General features: G+C 47.0%; 2 protein-coding genes across 8 annotated transcripts; one reads left to right on the forward strand and one right to left on the reverse strand.

The window, feature by feature from the left end:
- Positions 1 to 2,613: 2,613 nt before the first annotated feature.
- ss18 (SS18 subunit of BAF chromatin remodeling complex) lies at positions 2,614 to 13,252 on the reverse strand. 7 transcript variants are annotated; one of them, XM_047028086.1, is made up of 12 exons: positions 13,078 to 13,252; positions 12,308 to 12,384; positions 12,033 to 12,117; positions 11,297 to 11,332; positions 10,731 to 10,887; positions 10,056 to 10,286; positions 9,490 to 9,660; positions 8,914 to 8,991; positions 7,181 to 7,303; positions 5,285 to 5,415; positions 4,654 to 4,720; positions 2,614 to 3,781 (listed from the first exon to the last, which is right to left on the reverse strand). In XM_047028086.1, exons 1-11 carry the CDS (start codon positions 13,144 to 13,146, stop codon positions 4,703 to 4,705), a joined length of 1,176 nt encoding a protein of 391 aa, XP_046884042.1. In that variant the 5' UTR covers positions 13,147 to 13,252; the 3' UTR covers positions 2,614 to 3,781; positions 4,654 to 4,702. The 7 variants fall into 7 exon arrangements, with proteins under 7 accessions (XP_046884042.1, XP_046884041.1, XP_046884040.1 ...); XM_047028085.1 differs by lacking the exon at positions 4,654 to 4,720 and having other exon boundaries at positions 11,297 to 11,329; XM_047028084.1 differs by lacking the exon at positions 4,654 to 4,720.
- A 588-nt stretch (positions 13,253 to 13,840) lies between these two features.
- On the forward strand, positions 13,841 to 16,572 carry LOC124472597 (proteasome subunit alpha type-7). Its single transcript, XM_047027529.1, has 7 exons — positions 13,841 to 14,033; positions 14,554 to 14,680; positions 14,904 to 15,028; positions 15,159 to 15,281; positions 15,523 to 15,642; positions 15,727 to 15,789; positions 15,929 to 16,572. The coding sequence occupies exons 1-7, from the start codon at positions 13,932 to 13,934 to the stop codon at positions 16,022 to 16,024; spliced, it is 756 nt and encodes a 251-aa protein (XP_046883485.1). The 5' UTR covers positions 13,841 to 13,931; the 3' UTR covers positions 16,025 to 16,572.
- Positions 16,573 to 19,269: the final 2,697 nt, after the last annotated feature.

A 19,269-nucleotide genomic window follows, 5' to 3' on the forward strand; every position in this document is an offset into this window, starting at 1 on the left:
GGGAGAGACACAAGTCCTTTAAATTATTTCCCATGATTAAGACAGATCCCATTTGGAAAATTGTTAGTATATGTATGTACTGAGCAGCATAGATTTGAAACGACTGAAGTAAGATGTCTGTAGGCCAACAAAACCCTGATGATATGATATGACCCATTTTTATTAGTCAACCACACCATGCACTTTCAGTTTGAGAGAGTACACTAAAATCACATGCAATGGTTCTAGGTCGTATTCATCCCTCAAACTCCTTCATCAGAACCCTGTCCCTTCCCCTAGAGATCTGAGAGGATGTTCACACTGCCTTGTACAGCCTCTCAACGTGGAAGTAGATCACAGTGCATGTTGTGATGTTTGGAAAGCACACAAAGTGCAAACAAGACAAGATTGCTGAGGACATGAGTTATCAACATTGATATAGTATTGGAGAGGCTATTCTCCGGGGTGTTCCGGGGTCCTTTATGGATTAGCTAGGCTAATTGGGTTGGCTGTCTTGGCTCTGCTTCCTGCGAAACACAAATTGACACGGGCAAACTCAAGAATCTAGGAAGAGATAGACTGCTTGCGTAAGATTTTTCTTTATGATTATGGATTTCCGGAGTCACGCAGGAATTGACATTGCAGGTTGAGGAATTAGATTTCTTTTTTTGTTGTTGATTGGGTCGGAAGTAATCAATAACCGTGCATTTAGGTCACCAAGTTCACAGGTAGCCTCTCTACTGCACATAAAACAGTGGGATCCATCCCTCTTCTCCTTCCTCGGCGGAGGGCTTTGTGAGCCTGGAGGCTTGGGTGTGGAGGGGTGGGTACCCCGGCCTGGCTCTTTCCCCCTGGAGCTCTGCAGAGTTCCTGCCCAATAAAGCACACTGCCCTCCCAAGGGGCCCTCCCTCAAGCCCTCCAGTCAGCGCTTGTTTTTGCACCATTTATTTAGTGTGACACATCTCCAATTAAACTGTGGAGGCTGCTGCATTTCCCCCATAACTACCTCTTATACCTCCCCATAGACTTTCTGTCACACTGTGAAAGAGAGAGAGAGAGAGAGAGAGAGAGAGAGAGAGAGAGAGAGAGAGAGAGAAAGAGAAAGAGAGAAAGAGAGAAAGAGAGAAAGAGATGGGGAGGCATGGAGATGGAGAGAGAGAGGGTGAGACAGAGAGACGGGGGGGGACTGAGAGAAAGAGAGAGGGAGAGATCACTTTTTGCCTGGCAGCTATGATCACAATGTCATTTTCCCCTCGGTGGTTAGAGCCCTTTCTGAAAGGTGCTCTGAATTCTAATTATCAAAATATTGAACAAGATAATCATGCTCTGAAATGATACTGTCACTCTGCTGTTTGCCTTGCCACCACACAGGGCACAGTGTGGAATCCTACTTTTTTTTTGTAATATATATTCAGAACCCCTGAATCGACTATCCTTTAAAACCACCTCAATACTGTATTAGTCAACACGTTTTACATATTAAATAATATGTTGGCGTTTTAAATAAATTGTTTCAAAAACTAAATTGTCAAGCCAGAGAGGAGCTGCTCTGCCCTGTCATTTTCCAAAGCTCCACCACGAAGTGCACATGATAGTGTCCTGAATTCATGTGTGCCTGAAAGACCTCTTCCAAGAGGGTTCGACGAGCACTTTCCTACCGACCCCTCATCCCGGTGCCCCCCCGCGGCCCCAGACAGAGTCACAGGAGGAGTGACTTTGTCCGACCCCGATCCCGTCTGTGAGAGCGCAGCTGAGGGCAGCAGCTGCTGGGGAGGACTGGTGGGGGGGCGCCCAAAACGCCAGCTCTGCCAAGCCGAGGGGCTGGGGGGAGCCCCAGTGGCAGCTGGGAAGGGTGGGGCTGCCAGCTGTGGAGCAGCAGGATGGCGGGGTGACGGGGAGATGCCACCAGACCCCAGCCATGCACACGCACACACTTAGAGAGCACTTTTACACAGACATAGTGATATATAAATGTGTTGCTCCAAATTCTGTCTTTGAGAGAACAAACAGTCCCCTCTCCTCGCCAGCTCAGTCCAGGCGCCGGCCCTTTCTAACACCGTGGCCACACAGCAGTCACGTGCTGCAGCCACACATCTGGCACGCCATCTGTATCCCCCCCCCCCCCCCCCCCCCCCCCCCCATGACAGGTAGTCCCTGTCTCTCTCTAGAGGGAGCGAAGGGGGGGAGGGGGATGGGGAGGTAATTTGGAGTGTAAATGTGGCCTGGACCTCTCCAAATGCAGCTGGACTGATACGACATGCTGAGTTAGACTGCTGCTAAAATCAAGGGCTCCCTGATTAGTAGAAAGATCTTTGAAAAAATTGCGACTGGTTCTATTGGTTTTCAACTACGAGAACGTAGTGATTAATGACATGCGATGACTGCCTTTGGTTCCGGCAACAGTGAATCATCCTTAACCATTTCTTCACCAGTCAGAATTTAGATCAGAATAATTGAAAATGAGTCTGTATACTATTGATTCTATTAAACTGGGCCATTACTGTTTCTTCATGAGAATGCTGGAATTAAATATTGTAGCTAATAATCATTTATTAGAAAGTATTGTTTCTAGTAAATCAGACTCATACATAAAAGTTAGTTTCATTTGGTGCTATGCCAATGAACAAGCATGATTTTACTGACAACTTTATTCAGGGGAAAACAATAGCTCCCAGGATGAATGTGTTGTAACAGACGGAGGGAAGGGACTGTAAGGTTGTACGTGACAAAACATCGAGACAAGAGACAAAATAACCTAGAGAACTCGGAACGAGAATATACAAAATGGTTTCTGTGATGCTGATGCCATTCAGGATGTAGTAGTGGAATCCGGGTGTCTGCCAGACATCGTCTTTATAGATGTCGTTTTCATGGCATTTCAAGCAGTCAGATATATAAAAAAAAAAGAAGTTACATCTGTGTGGGTTTATTATCTATGTACATTTCCATTAACAAATCAGAAGTATCAATTCAGCCCAGGCAATCACATGATTTACAATGAACTCAAGTAGCAGAGGACACAACTCAACAAAGAGGGGACTTAAAAACGAAGAGACAAAAATAAAATAAAAAACATTCTTGGATGTCCCAAAAACAAAAAGGAAACCAAACTTCCATTGACACATACAGCTCAAGGAAACCAGATGTTTGACTAGTCTCCAGATTCTTATACAAAGTTAGCTCCATCTAAAAAGCATCAAATACAGTTTTTTTTAATTTTTTTTTTACATCACATACTTTAGACGGCCCTCGACATGTACCATGGCCTAGCAGAAGTCACCTCCTCACCTCAAACATTCACCCACCCTCCTCTTCCCTCCCTCCTCAGGTTATTGCTTCTTATAAGTGGGGGTGTGGGGTTAGAGGATGGAGCCCCCCCACTATGGTAAAGGTCTGCATTCTTCTGTCCTATGTATAGATATCTTTTAGAATATTAATAACAATTCCCGTTGTCCCCCATTTCCCAATCTACAATACTCTGGGGAAGGCGGCTCCATGTCATCGAAGGCTTTGCTGCTCAGACTACAACGGGACAGTGGCGGAGCCGGGGAAAGGAGGGAGGAGGGAAAAAAAAAAAAGAAATTGTACACAATGACCCCAGATATTGGAGAGAAAGAGTGTGTGTGTGTGTGTGTGTGAGTCTGAGACAACGTCTCAGCGAGCCGCAGCCGCTGCAAAAGTCCAGGTAGTTGAAGACAGGTCAGAGGTCGGGGCTTGGGGTCGGGGGTGGGGGGGGGGGTAGGGGTGGGGGTGAGGAGGTGGCACGGCCTTCTCTCATTGCTGGTAATTTCCATACTGACCCTACGGAGAGAGCAGAGGAATCGATGAAAAGACATCACAGGGACAGTTGAGTCTCAGCAAATATGCACGGGTTGTGTTAATATTGATACGTCTAAATAGGATGCAAACAAGCACATCTGTCGAGTGAACCGTATGGTAGGTGTACGGCAAACATTTCTCTTTTCTTTTTTGGGGCTGCATTGGCTGAGTTTGACCAGCAGGCGGCAGCATGGCCTCATCGCTGTGGTAAATCACAGAATTTGTCTGGTTTCAGCTGAATGGCCAAATGTTTTTTTGGGGGGGGGGAGGGAGGGGGGGGGTTTAGTAGAAGAATGATCCAAGTGTGCCATTCTCTGAGGAAGGTATTTAATGTCAAGTGCATTTCTAAACAGGGGTCGAAATAGGCCTTAGACGTGTTAGTAATGTTGCTTTTTGTAATTCTTTTCAAATAACTTGTTTTAGGTTCAAATAGCACTACATTACAACAGTGCTCATTGCAACCGGTGCAGTGATGTTTTCTTAATAGCATGAGAGGAGACACACAACAACAGAATGATAAGCTGAACATCAAACTGATTACTGAAAGAAATTCCAAAGCTCCATTTTTACTAGTACAAACTGTGCATGCTGTGTTTTCGAGGACCTCAAGACTTAAATGCGACCCCTGGTTACAAAAATAGAGAAAGCAAAGATGGGAAAACAGGAAAAAAAAAAATAAGCAGAGGAGTGAAAAGAAGGAGAACCAGAACAAATGCAAGAAATGAAAAATAAAAAAAATGAAATCAAGGCTAGGTGGTAAAAAGAAAAATTTATATAATGAAAAAGAATTCAAAAAATGAAAAAGAATAAAAAAGTCTAAGATTTGACGTCGAGGTCTTCACAGCAACCATTACCTTTGCTTCATACAGAGCTAGTCAGAGGGGGTTTCAAATCCCCGGGCCTTTATTTCCTCATGTGTCCCTGAATATTCAAAGATATAAAGATATCAAAGGGTGGCTGCGGCCCCCCGCACAGGACCACAGGAAAGCACAGCGCAACATGTAGACCCCTTCAACCACTGTCCCACGCTGCCTTTCAAATGCTGTACAGGGAGAAGAGAGCGCCCCCTAACTGTCTGGAGGCGCTAGGCGCCGACTGTACCCAGGTCCTAGTCACTGAACTGGGCCTGCTGTGTTGGTTAGCCAAGACTCATCACTGGTCCCTGCATTACAACCTAAAGACTAGCGAGGGGCAGCTCTAGCTGCACCAACACCTCCTCAAAGCTGTCTGCTAACCCCCCCCCCCCCACACACACTGTGACAGCATGCACAAGACCTATACCTTCCCTCATCGGTTACAACTCCAGGCTCAGTTAACCTAACATAAAAAAGACATTATCTCTGTACGTTTGTCTTTTCTCAATGTCTGACTTGACAATTAACAGATATATAGGGAACACACACACACATACAGAGCCACATACGGGCAGGTGGCTGCTAGGAGGGAGCTGTGTTAGGGGGGGGGGGGGGCGGTGGGGGTACTCACCTGGTCGTAGCCATAGGGACGCTGCTGCTGGGCCTGGGGCGGGCCTGGCTGGGGGGGCCGGTAGCCCCCATACTGTTGGCCCTGGCCCTGCGGGTAGTTGGGATATTGTCCTGGGGCACCTTGGGAGGGACCTGAGGGGGGGGGGGGGGGGGGGGGAGATGGAGAGGAAAAGAGGGTGAGGTCTTCAACACAGTTGGGTTGGACTACAAGTGTTCCAGGACTACAAGTGTTCCAGGACTACAAGTGTTCCGGGACTACAAGTGTTCCAGGGAGGGCTCTACTTTGAAGACGTATTTGATAGTACCCAATTGCTGACCTAACCAAGTAAATGAAGTGAATTGCCAAGTACAAGTTCTGTATTTATTACAGATCTATAAGGTGCAGGTGTCTGATACACTCAAGTTGAGCATCTCAGACTGGACAATGAATTCAGGAAATGAAGGGCAGTTAAATAGTATGACAGTATGCGGGGGTTTTACTCTCACAAGAACCATCAGGGGGATGACAATCAACACGGCCTTCGCAAGCACAGAAAGAGGACGCTGCATGCTCGATAGCTTTTGTTTAGGCTTTGGACAGGGCTCCTAGAAATGGCCCTGACATTCCATGCTCTCATGAGCTAACATAGCGGGGTATAGTTCAAACAGTATAAAAGTAACAAAGTAATCATGGGTTGTAATCTTTCATGGTTGTTAACTGATCAGTGGTTAAGGACAGACCTCGTCAACTTCCACATGTCCCCCCCCGGGGCTCCTCAGGCAGTCTCAACAACTCGTTTAGCTAGTTGTGTCGACCTCGCGACAATGGCTGCCATTACTTTATACTTTTTTCAGAACGGTGTACATCCTCCAGGACAGATAGCGGATAGACGGAGACATGGCTGGCATAGGTTAGTGGATACTCTGGGCTCTGGTTCGTGTGCACGGTCTCCAGATTATCCCTCAGTCATGAGAGGTACAGGGAGAGAGGAGGAGGAAGGCGAGAGAAGAGGGGAAGAGCGAGAGAGGGAGAGTTAAGGTCCAGGAGTTGGGGTGCTGCTGTCTTAATGGAGAGACATGAAGGAGATTCCGTGAGCCTTCATTAGTGGAGCCGACCTCATTAAAAATCACTTCATCAGCCCGTCTGCGTGCCGGAGCTAGCTAGCTAGCCTTCTGCCACTGAGGCCTGGCTGGAGAACTGACTTACCGAGATCTGCATCGTTAAGCACCAACTAATGCCCGATACAGTCAAACAACCTTGCGGAGGCCTTCAAGAACGTAAGTGCTCATGTGGGTGTGCCAGATTGATCCGAGCCCAAAACCTCACCAGCTCATTACTGACATGAGAGAATGGCCTCTGGCTCAGAGAGAGCGAGCGAGAGACGAGTTGTCGGCCCTCCTCGCCCACTCCCTCTCCCATCACCGCCCTCGGTGTTATCCTGGGCCCAGCCCCCCTCTCCTCCCCTCCTCTTCCTCACTTCTGGATGGCTCTCGCCTGCCAGACTGGCGTCCAATAGCCTGCTCAGGGGCTAAACTTCGTTGGACTCGCGTAACCCTGCGTCCTGTCTCTCAAACATCTTCAAACTGAGGTTCATGGGGGGGGGGGGGGAAGAGAGAACGAGGGGGAGAGAACGAGAGAGAGAGAGAGAACGAGAGAGAGAGAACGAGAGGGAGAGAGAGAAAGAAAGAGAGAGAACGAGAGAGAGAGAGAACGAGAGAGAGAGAACGAGAGAGAGACAGAGAGAACGAGAGAGAGAGAGACAGAGAGAACGAGAGAGAGAGAGGGAGAGAGAAAGAGAGAGAGAAAAGGAAAAGAGAAAAAAGGGGAAAGTAGTCAAGTAGTCTCTCGCCCCAAAAAAAAGCATGAGGGAGAAAGAGGGAGCGGGTAGTAAACGCGCTGTTTCACCGTCCCCCTTACCGTAGCCCTGCTGCTGTCCGGGGTAGCCCTGCTGTCCTGGGTACTGCTGCTGAGGGGGGTAGCCCTGCTGCTGGGGGGGGCCCTGCTGGTAGGCCTCCTGCTGCTGGCCATACTGGGCGTTACCTGCAGGGGGAGACGGAGAGCGGCATCAGCAGGAGAGCAGCACCGCGCCTCAACAGCAGCAGCCTTCAGCCAGGGCATTCACAAGGGTGGGGTGTCTGTTAGGAGATTGGTCTGAGACTGGGATGGCCCGCCATTTTCCCTGTCTCACCCACACCCCCCCCCCCCTCGTGGTCACTGTCTGTTGGCTGTTGCTCTTGCAATTGTGGTGACGACACTTAAAAAAATGACAGCAAGAACCACCGAAGCGGGTAGACAGACGGTGAGTGAAGCGTTGGGACATCCTGACGGGTTTGAGGGCTTTACGCCTCAGCTGGTTACTGCAACGCCGTCCAAGTAGCCTTACCTGACGTCATAAGTGAGACGCAAATATACAAAAACAATTACAACCAAAATAAAAGCCCACGTGATTTTAAAACAATTCATGAAAAGTTAGTAATGAGAAAGGGGGGGGGGGGGAACAAATAAGACACACAAAGCAGGGACAGAGAAATGGACGACAACTAAAAAGCAGAGTGGGCTATGAGTAAAGCGCACACGGCAAGCTAAGGCTGCTCACTCGCTGCTAGCTAGGCTAGCCAGGAAGGACTGTGTACGTGGTTAATGCAAATCTGCTTGTTTGTTGAGGTCCTTTCCCAAAACAAAAGCCTTGAGTCGAAGCCAAAAAAGGAAAAAAAATTGCCTCCCAGATCAAATCAATGCCAGAGCAAAATGTCTGCTTTCACCTCCTTATGTGCCGAGACATGTGAAGACGTTTGCTAAGGTATTGCCTCCTAGATACCTCCTTGGTGGCAATGCAGTGTGGGCTCCTCACAAGGCCTGTAGAGGCCTAGTTCAGGATACAGCGGTGGAGAACAGTAAGTATGACCTACATCGTAGTGACAGGGAGATAGGAAGGCATGTTAAATGCCCCAGGGGCGGGATATAAAACCTGCCATTGTCTTACGAAGGAAACGGAACCCCTAGTTTGAGAGCAGGACGGAACATTCATCACAGACTTACAGTGTACATGTTCATACATGTTTATCACTATTGGTTTTAAAAGCGGATATGCCATGTTCAGCAGACAGCCTCGTGTGTGTGTGTGTGTGTGGGGGTGGGGGGGGCAAGGTTTTATTTGCTAACTTTAGTGTGAAAATAGTGAAAGGTTTAGGGAGGGGGAGGGGGGGAGCGTGTAAAGGCTCTGGCAGTCGGACAAGAGGACTTCACCGACGTGTTCGGATTCAGCCCAGACTTCGGAGAACTGCAATCTGGCTGCACGTATGTAGTGTGTCGACCGGTCACCGGCGGCCTGGGATGCAGAGCCTCAAGAGTGCGTAAGAGCTACCAAGACACAGGGACGGCTCTGACTAACAGCTGAGCTGTGGGGGGGGGGGGGGGGGGCTGGGGGGGGAAGTTAAGACAAGGCATCCCTTCTCTTCACGTAACGGCTTTGAGCCGGGCATGGCTCGTGGGGGGGTGTGGCTCTGGACCGCCTTCCTCCTGTCCGTTCTGCTCTGGGAGTTCGGCTCTCTTTTTGTTTTTCAAGTGTTTATTGGCTGGCGAGAGATGGAGCTCGTGGCTTGGGGGGGGGAGGGGGAGGTTTTCTGGGAGAGGCCGGAGAGTTCTCCTACCTTCTGAGGCTCCCTGCGCTGCGTGACTGTACTGGTCCCCATAGTAGTCTTCCTGCCCTGGGTACTGCTGAGGGGGTCCTACACATACACACACAGCACACAACATACACACAAGTAGATTCAAGGTGTTGTTGGGGGTGGGTCATACTGGGTTTCGGGGAAGGGAGTGAAAGGGGCTTTTTTGGGGGGGGAAAGCTTTTCTTTTCTTTTCTCTACCCCCACCCCCCCCCCCCCCCCTTCCCCCCCCCCCCCCCAGTCATATGCTCTGGAGCACTCTGAGAAGGGGCCTCCGTGGATACACCAGGATAGGGGTTTTAGCTGTTTCGGAGACTGGGACGAGGGTCGCGTCCAGGACTGACAGGAAATGCCAAAAAAGGACTCCAGAGCACGAGGGTGTGTCTAATAGGGGGGGTGGGGCTTGCCTGCGCCAGTGAGCAACCACAGTGAAAACAGGGTCACGTCAGAAGGAGAGAGGGGGGGGGGGGTTAGAGAAGAGGGTAGAGGAGAGGTTGTCGTCCAGTGCTGGTGGGCACTCCCCCCACCCCCCCCGACACCGCTGCCCGCTGAGGAGCATACCTTGCTGGGGGGGTCTGTAGGGCGGCATGGGCCTCTGGCCCATGACATGGTTCCCCTGGTTGACCTGGCCCATCATGCCCATGGGGTTCTGCTGGCCCTGGTAGTGCTGTCCGCTGGCGCCGGGGGGCATGTTGTACTGTTGGGAGGGGGGCTGCTGGTGCATCATGGGTCCTGGAGAAGACACAAGGATGGAACGCCACTTCGTCAGCATTGAAACGTGCAGAAGAAGAGTTCCGATCGAGCACCAGCATCCATAACCCCTAAAGTCAACATTTACATTTAGTCATTTAGCAGACGCTCTTATCCAGAGCAACTTACAGTAAGTACAGGGACATTCCCCCCGAGGCAAGTAAGGTGAAGTGCCTTGCCCAAGGACACAACGTCATTTGGCTCGGCCGGGAATCGAACTGGCGACCTTCAGATTACCAGCCCGATTCCCTCACCGTTCAGCCACCTGACTCCCTCGTCAAGGTCAACAAGTGTAGCTGTAACGGAATGCGCTTTCTGGATCCTGCGTTCGGGAGGGCTGCGTGTGTTGTGTGTGTGTGTCGCGGTGTTGTAGTCACCTTGGTTAGGCTGCATGTTCATGTTGGGCCGGGGGCCGTAGTTGCCCATGGGCTGGCCCTGGGTCATGTTCATCTGGGCCTGGGCAGGAATGCCCTGGGCGGAGGGGACAGCGTGGTTGTAGCCGCCCATGGAGCCGTGGCTGCTGGGGGGCATGTTCATGGCTCCGCTGGGCATGTTGGGGGGCTGGTTAGGGCCCGGCCCGGGGCCCTGCATGGGCATGTGGTTAGGGCCTGGGGATGGAGCAGACTGGTCATCCTTTCTGGACACAGTTTATAGCACGATGCTAAACACACTTACGCGCTACATGTAGTTTACCTTCAAAATTATAATAACATATATATCAATTTTTTTTCAAGCATTAAAATTGCTCGCTGATTATGCCTGAAGCTCAAAGCCGCCAACGCACTCAACCGGTAAAGCCCCTTTGCATGGGCACACACAAACAAATGCACGTGCACCAAACACAAACGGCAAGTCCGACGCGACAAAACAAGCGGCGAGAAAAGGCAGGTCCAAGCCTCCTGCCGGAGCTCTCGGAGGGGGTGACATCATCCTCCAGCACGGCCAGCCTCCCTTGCAGCTCGGTGCTGTTGCTAGGCAACCCCGCCACGACGGCGACAGAGGGAAGAGAAGGGCAGACGAGGGTGGGGGATGGGGGGGTGGGGGTCACTCACCAGGCATCTGTCCATTCATCTGGCTCTGCATGTGTGGGGCCGGGGGGCCTCCGCTGACCATGCCGTCGGCGGGCATGCTGTGGCCGTGGGGGGGCTGCGGGGGCGCTCCGCTCGGGGTCATCCCACCGGGGCCCATGGGCATGCTCTGAGTGGGCGGCTGCAGACACACAACACAGGGAGGAGGAGGAGACACCGACGGGGGATTAGACACGCGGTCTGGGCTGGCACTGGTAAGGACCAACATCCAGAGGGAAAAAAACCAAGGAAGAAAAAACAACTGACATGACTGACAAGAACTGAATTCAAATGAGGACTACGTTCGCTCACTTTCTTTTTCATTGACCAAATAGACATGATAGATATGATGCTGTATGCAGATTATACATGAGACTGAATACATTCCCCAGCAGTAATCTCTGGGCCATGAGGTGACGGACACAGAGAGCCCCCCCCCCCCCCCCCCGTTACTGTAAACTTGGGGGCTCAACATGAGAAACAGCATGGACATGATGACAATCAAGAGAACCCTATCGCCATTACAGCCCACCTCCTCCACACATACTCACTTCAAGCTTTACCTCTGGGATGGGGGAGTCACACTTCTGAAACCAAGTAAGAGCATCTAGGTGAACATGAACACATCTCCCCCCTTGGCAACAACGGGGAAGAGGGGGGGGGGGGGAACAGGGCAAACTGGCACTGGTTTACATATGAGGCATTTCAGTTTAGCATTCAACCTCACATGCACCAAAGACTTGGGTTTTGTTTCAATGCTCGAAAGCCTTTGAATATATATTAGAGCTAAAGAGCGCCTTGCTCCAATCCATGGACTTGCCAAATGTGGTGGAATTCCTAATCAGTGCTGTAATGGATGAGTTAGTCTTGCTCTGTTGGTGTGTGACGATGCCCCTAATCTCAAGTCCCAATTTGGAATTAATGGACAGCAGATGATCAGTTAATAGGCTTTTTAACTGGACGGTAGCTGTATGAACGTGAGCCATGTCATATTGTTGCAATGCCAGTGGGTAAATCTGGATGTGTCCAGATAGATCGGTTGAATTAGCGTTTCCTCTCAACACCCCTCGTCAGAGCGGCTTGGATGGTATTTTCTTCTACCATGCAAGTTGAAATTCAGGTCACTGAACAGATGGCCAGTAGTTGTATTCGTTATTTGGTTAAATTGGTGGTTTTAATAACCTAACCTAAAGAAAGTGACCCCATGTAAAGTGATTAAGAACCTGAACTCTGACTCGTGTCATTGACAGCCCCAAAAGGTAGCTCTACCCCAAAACGCATACTCACAGCAGGTAAGAGAGACTGCATGTTCTGATTGGAGTCTGCTATCGTGGCCAGGTACACTAAATTTCTGTGGAGCATCTGCTGATATCTGTTAACGAAAAGTCATGAAAAAAAGATGTTGGTTTCTGGTGGGTTAAGAATACTGCATTATTTCCAGATTTTCTATAATTCAGCTGAAGCATATCAGTAGAACAACAACAAATAGTCATTGATGACAAGTAGCATAATACTTTGCCTGAGAAAGTCTATCTACCAGTAACTAAACTTGAAGAACTTACTGTGAACACTCTGCTGTTTTTCCTTTGCTTTGGAATTCCATTATACACTGAATCAGTTGATTGTTCTCATCCAGTAACTGAAACAAGTAAATCAAAGACAAAAAATAAAATAACAAATCTCAAATAATGAAATTCAAACAGATAAAAACTGTGTCACGTTTACAAACTGTAACATTGTAGTCAGCAATATTAATACAACAACATAGCTTGGTTAGCTACTGGCTGAAGCTATACTTTGTAGCACTGCTACTACTGTGTACTAGCAGGTTTACCATGTTCAGTTATTAAGGAAAAGATGCATGGGAATCAAATGCAGCCCGCTTCAGGAATATTCAAGACTCAGAATGTGTTGACTTGTTGATTGTTATAGATATTGGTTAAAATATTGATTGAAACACTGAAAGGTAGTCATGTGGCTATTCATCCCGCCTACCACTGACTAGTATCAATGGATCCGAATAATTTGAGCGTGCCTAGCTAACAAAAGAGGCTTCTTGTTAGCTTTAGCTAACAAACAAGCTAACATACCCATAGGCCCCCACTCGTGTGGAAGAAATTCAAAATGAACAGATATAATTGACTTCACATATTCAGCGTTTACATGTTCGATGAACTCTCCCGCTGAGTTCATAATGACCGCGCTTCACTCCGGCGCTATATTGTTACCAATCTATTTCCCTATATCGACTTGGCCGCTAGTTTAGCTCCTAGCTAGGAGCTGATGATGCTACGACTCCATTCTGTTACTGGTGCGTGATCAAATTAATTACCTTTTGTATTCCAGCGGGGGTTATATCACCTTTTCCACGCTGTCTGTGAGGAGCAAATGCCACCGACATGGTGATTGACTAGGAAGTAAAACGAACGTAAACATACAAGTTATCACCTTACTAACAAATCTCCAGAACTCACACCAGACAGTTTTGAGTGGGGTGCTATTCTGTAATGTAATGGTCCTGTATAGGGGAAACCGGTAATGCAGTTGAACAACGTAAAATGGGTTAATGATATATGCACATGATTTAAACCAAGAAATATGAGTTTTATATATGTCTGATACACAACTTAATTCCTAAAGAATTTTTTTAAACAATGTTATAAAACATCTTGATACAAAAACACATTGTGTGTCTACTTTCAAAATGGTATAATCCAAACGCACCCCAAAGGCCACAGGGGATTGAAAAAATGGTATACTCCTCGAGTGGGGTGGTTCTCCAGGAAAAGAAAAACAGAGGAATTATTTATTTCATACTTACTGTTCCTGTCTGACTTAATTTGATCACGACTCTACTACGAAAATTAAGAGATGTATTGAAAAGACAACATCCACGAGAGAAAAATATTGCTAGTTATGTCCATAGATTTTTCAATGTTAAAGGCCATAGCTCCCAATTCAATTGATTTTTATTTTAAAATCCATAATAATGATGCACAATTTGCAAGAATATCAATTTCTTCATGTAACAACAGTCCTTAAATAAACCCTCAACCGATATATAATGGTACTTTCCTGGTTCGTAGTTCAAGCGCATGCGCCTTTCTTTCAATCATCTAGTAATCAACCGGATGCCTTTCGGGAGAAACAGATTCTGATAGACTTTTACTGGTTTCACTTAACACAATGTCAGCAAGATACGACAGAGCGATCACTGTGTTTTCTCCAGATGGTCACCTCTTTCAGGTGGAATATGCTCAAGAGGCTGTAAAGAAAGGTTCCACAGCAGTAAGTTCAGTGGTACTCACTAGGAAGCCTGATCCATTAGCAAGCTTGTTAGCCAGCTAACTACGGGAGGCGACGGCCATAGGGAAGGCTAGCTAGCCACCTAGCTATTTGGTTGCTGTGTCACTCACGCTAAGTCATGGGCAGCTACTAGCATTAGCAAGCCACTTTGCCGCTAAGAGATTTAGCTAGTCTAGCTCGGTTAACCTGGTGGACAGAGCTAGCTAGTTAAGTCAACTACCCTACCACAGTACTCTGCTAGTAGTTAGGCTACGTTTTGCAGCAATTACACTCGCTCATGCAGGCTGCTTAGCTAGCAGTAGCTTTGGATGAGGTTGGTGGAGGCTAATGATGAAATAACAAAACTCTTAATTTGTAGACAGAGGAAAAGTTAATTGATAAACTATCAGCTAGGCAACATACAATATAATAATATAGGTTAGGGTATAACGTATTTTATTTTCCAATTGTTATTTTCCTACTTGTAGGTTTTAAAATGAGTCATCTTCCCTACAACTTCTAGGTGGGCATCCGAGGTAAAGACATTGTTGTCCTTGGTGTTGAGAAGAAATCTGTTGCCAAACTGCAGGAGGAGAGAACTGTCCGCAAGATATGTGCTCTTGACGAACACGTCTGTATGGCGTTTGCAGGTAAACTTGTAGAACAATTATGTCTAAGCAAGTTTGGTTTTAGTAGTCATCCTTAGTAATGTCTGTTATGTTAAAATGTTGAATCTGATTTTGATTTTAGTATCTTCCAGGGGGTTGACGAACTCTGTGTTATTGAATGGCACACAACATTATTGATGCTCTAGACACTTGTTTTCAACCTGTATGTGTACCACTTTGACTTGTTTGTTTCTCTCTTTGTCAGGCCTCACTGCAGACGCCCGTATTGTCATCAACAGAGCTCGGGTAGAGTGTCAGAGTCACAGGCTCACTGTCGAGGATCCAGTCACCGTGGAGTACATAACACGCCACATAGCCACCCTCAAACAGGTAGCCCACACCACACACATCTGTTTAGAACAGCCTGCGGTAGGCTTGCCTACCAACGCACCGGCATTACACTTCCATCTGCCTCCAAGTTCACGTTGATTTGTATCACCGATATTCCTGTGTTGCCCAGCGATACACCCAGAGTAACGGACGCAGACCGTTCGGCATCTCCGCCCTGATCGTGGGCTTCGACTACGACGGGACCCCCCGACTCTATCAGACAGACCCCTCAGGCACCTACCATGCTTGGAAGGTATTTCAATGACATTTGTAACATGGTAACAATTCATACAGCCATCCCTTCTTGACCGGAATTTAAATATTTAGGCCGCACCAGAATTTTAAGTTGCCTGACCAGTTGATAAAAGGAGTTGTCATGTAACCTTCTAGTAAATTGTCCCCAGAACAACCTAAGGTTTCTGTCCACCTTGGGAAATCGTTGCCATTCCTGTTACGATCAGGTATCTACAACAACAAAAATCTGATTTGTTCAGGCAAACGCCATTGGCCGCAGCGCAAAGACGGTGAGAGAGTTCCTGGAGAAGAACTACACAGACGAAGCCATAGCTGGTGACAACGAGGCGATAAAGCTGGCCATCAGAGCCCTGCTCGAGGTGAGCTCAAACACTGTTTATACAGGTCAGGAGATCATGCTTTTTTATATTCATGCTCACTTACCTTTTAATTTACCCCTGCAGGTGGTCCAATCAGGAGGGAAAAACATTGAACTTGCAGTGATCAGAAGAAACCAACCACTGAAGGTAGCCTAACCTGAATGAGATTTGTTTAGTTTTTTTACTGAATTTCTTGTATTTTAATAGCAGGTGGCTGTGGTTAAATTGGAGGAATGATCACAAATATTTGGGCAAATTGTTCATTTTGTTTTTGGTTTGACTGCAGATCTTGGAGTCCAAAGAGATTGAGACTCTGGTGGCAGAAATAGAGAAAGAAAAGGAAGAAGAAGTGGAGAAGAAGAAACAGAAAAAATCCACTTAAATGTTGTCAGTCAAACCCTGGTTTCATTCGGTCAAACCCTTGGTTTCATTTGGTCAAACCCCTGGTTTAATTTAATCAAACCCCGGGTTTCATTTCACAATTCGATTGAGGCTGCAGTTTCCCTTCAAATATCCAAAAGTGTCACGCTTTACAGCCTCAGTTACAACTATCATTTTACAGACACACTGGACCCAAACTTGAGACCCATGAACTCACTGTTCTTTTCATGGACAGTTACATCAAACACCTAACCCTTTTTATGTTTGACATGGGTTTCACTAGTTTCATTTTTGTGAATAGAAACAAAAATGCTGAATTTCAAGTTGGGGTTCAGCTACAAAGTATGTTCAACATCTGTCACCTGAGGTCATGTTTTGTAACTACTTTAATGCTAATGATTCAGAAGGTTTAGTGGGTCAAAACCTAATAAACTCCAATTGTTTATCAATCATCTTTGTTATTTAAGTGTGAATTCCACAAGTCATTCCAAATTGTACGTAATGTTCATGGTGTACACATAAGCAGGTCATTACAACTAGTGCAGTGCCCATTGGTGTCAAATTGTCTTTCTTTCTTGCGAACCTACAACCAAACAACTTGTCCTTGGGTACTGAGCAATACACCTGCCGAACTTCATACAGTTCATACATTCAACTTCATTCAGTACCTGGTTCGCAAGAGAAGCCAAAGACAGACGCACAGATATTCCTCGGTATATTTTTAGATTTATTTCCCTTTAAAAACGAACATAAAGCAGACTGTAACATATTTTCTAAAACATTGCCGTATCGTCACTGCTGCAGAGGCAGTGTATTGAGAAGTGCTTTAAGACATTTTCTCTCCAGCCTTACGCTGCACAGCTCCACCGAGCCAAAGGAGGAGTAGACTAGCGCTTTATGTCGGCTTCACCTTTCCCTCAGTCATTTAAAACAAATTAGCGATGAGCGAGGGAAGCGTCTAATGGTGGTCCAACGAGACGCCTTTTTGCCTCTTCTCTCCTTTTATTTCACCCTAAATTCGCTTATCAAGCAACCGCTGCTCTGAATTCTCAAAGACACAATTATGGCCGGCGGTGTGGTGGGGCTGCTTAATGGGATCCTGGCCTCAGACCCCGGTGGGAAACTTCAGTGACTTTAATCTGGAGCCCTTTGAAAAGTTGTGCCGTGCCGCGCTGTGGAGCCCCGGGGGGTCCCTCTGACTCTCACCAAAGACATAATGGTGAATGGTAAAGTCCTTCATTTAGAGTCATCTCCTCCAGCCAGGATTTCCTGAGTGGGTGCCCTAGCTGCCTTAGCAAGAGCAACTGCAATTTGTCTGCAATTTGTCTTGTTTGCGGGGCCTTATAGATGGATGAGTAGGAACAAGCTGATTTTAGCGTGTCCTTATAGCACCATATAACACTTTTTTCTAGGTTGTAAGTAATTTAGTTCATTTTTCAAATGCAAGGCCACCCAGTAAAGACACTACTATACTACATACAAGTGTAAATTAAGGCACTGTCCCCCCCAAAATCCACCCCTTTCCATTCTTTTTACTCGACTGACAACTTATCCGTGGATATTCATCGACACAGACCTTTTTTTTTTCAATGCTCGAGGTTCTTGTTCAAAGTAAATTGAACAAAATAAAACACACCCAAGAAGAAGGTTCCAAACTTTTGCTAAACTTCATTCCGGGTAATCCTTTCAGCCACTGAGGTTATCTTGATGCATCTCAAAAAGGCAGAGAGGAGCTTATGTTCTGACACTGCTGTTGCTGTTTTCTGCTTGTGTTTTGACTGCTTGTGGGAAGACTTTTTCTTGTATTTATTTTCTTCCTGCCGTTGTTTTTGCCCATAATCAGGAGCTCGTGTGCCGGAGGACAGAGCCCATCTCTCTCATCGCAGGCTGCTGCTCGTCATTAATGCAGAAAATAATGGCTCCACCAGAGGTCATCGACGGAGGAAAGAGGCCCAGGGCCATGTACTCTCCAAGCAAGAATGTGCAGTGCTGGAGGCTGTAGACTGAGTGCATTACTCTCTGTGTGTGTGTGTGTACAACAAACAGGCTTCCACATACACACTGTACATACATTGCATACACATATTGCAGACATTAGTTTACACATAATACTGCCAGAAAAAGAAGCATGAGCACCCACACACAAGACGCTTCTCTCTCATGCTAGCTAACACGCAAATATCAACACACACACACACACACACACATATAAAGACAAAACAAGCACATAAACCTCAAATATTATCTTAGTCAGGGGTATTGAAAGTATTTGCGTTGTATTGAGTCATGTTTCCTGCGTTCAAAACATATATCTTTTACACATCGGTTTCAGCAACTGACAGCAGTAGTTTTAGCTAATCAAACTTTCATCCAATCATGGTTCTTTTCTGTCTTCTTGATCTTCATTCATAGGCTGATTTCTCTTTAAGGATCCACATTTTGTCATTCTAATATGTTACCCCCTGGCAGTCATTCAAAGCAGGTTCCTCTTGGGATGTTTAAATTTACCAGTGTGCATAAAAATGTCCTCAGGTCTGGATAAGAAAACTGCTCCAAGGGCAAAAAACTGAAAGACACAACCCTTGGGAGCTAAGGTTATATCAGTCCTCTAGTTCAGAATGGTGCTACACTAAAATGCTTGCTCTACAGTTAAGCCTTACCAATTTCAACCAGCAGGGTGCAGTGTTGCATAAAACCAGTGCTTCCATCATATCAGTTACACTTTCATCTCACTTTCGTCCTATAGACTGACAGTATGAGTGTTGCTAACAGCCAACAGAATCTACTGGCTTCTGACATGTTTTTGTCTCAGTGCTTCAACATGCTCCCTCAAAGAGCTTCAGAACAATTCAATTCATCGAGGCTGACTCGCTTTGCTTAAAATTGTCAGATGTAAAAAACAACATGGCTCATGTCCTCCAGCGATGGCCAAGCTGTCAGAGTGTGTTGGGTCATGAAAGGCTACACTCAACACTGTCCCCTCTCTGCTTGTCACATTCTGACAGATACACACACCATTATCCCAGCATAGCTGATCCGCTGGCCTTTACTCTTTCCCCCACAGGGCAACTGCAGTTACATGAAGCACACAAGAGAAACAAACTGTAGTTTGTAGGCCTGAAGACCCCTGGACCAACCTGTGCTCATCAATAGGCTATAGCTGCAGGGATGCAGTTTGTCAAATGTTCCCCCAAATTCTTTACGCTGTGTTTTTCCACACGCGCACAAAGCCCAGCCATCTTTGAC

This window comes from Hypomesus transpacificus, chromosome 10, assembly GCF_021917145.1.
Source record: "Hypomesus transpacificus isolate Combined female chromosome 10, fHypTra1, whole genome shotgun sequence".
NCBI lineage: Eukaryota > Metazoa > Chordata > Actinopteri > Osmeriformes > Osmeridae > Hypomesus > Hypomesus transpacificus.

What these genes read in the sequence shown, in the direction of transcription:
- ss18 (XM_047028084.1), bottom strand. Translation starts at nt 13,146, where the DNA reads ATGTCGGTGGCATTTGCTCCTCACAGACAGCGTGGAAAAGGTGATATA. An exon ending in CCCCCGCTGGAATACAAAAG is followed by an intron (nt 12,385 to 13,077) that starts GTAATTAATTTG and finishes TACTTGTTTCAG; the next exon opens with TTACTGGATGAGAACAATCA. An exon ending in TGCAGTCTCTCTTACCTGCT is followed by an intron (nt 11,333 to 12,032) that starts GTGAGTATGCGT and finishes ACTTGGTTTCAG; the next exon opens with AAGTGTGACTCCCCCATCCC.
- LOC124472597 (XM_047027529.1), top strand. Translation starts at nt 13,932, where the DNA reads ATGTCAGCAAGATACGACAGAGCGATCACTGTGTTTTCTCCAGATGGT. An exon ending in TAAAGAAAGGTTCCACAGCA is followed by an intron (nt 14,034 to 14,553) that starts GTAAGTTCAGTG and finishes TACAACTTCTAG; the next exon opens with GTGGGCATCCGAGGTAAAGA. An exon ending in GAAGAAACCAACCACTGAAG is followed by an intron (nt 15,790 to 15,928) that starts GTAGCCTAACCT and finishes GTTTGACTGCAG; the next exon opens with ATCTTGGAGTCCAAAGAGAT.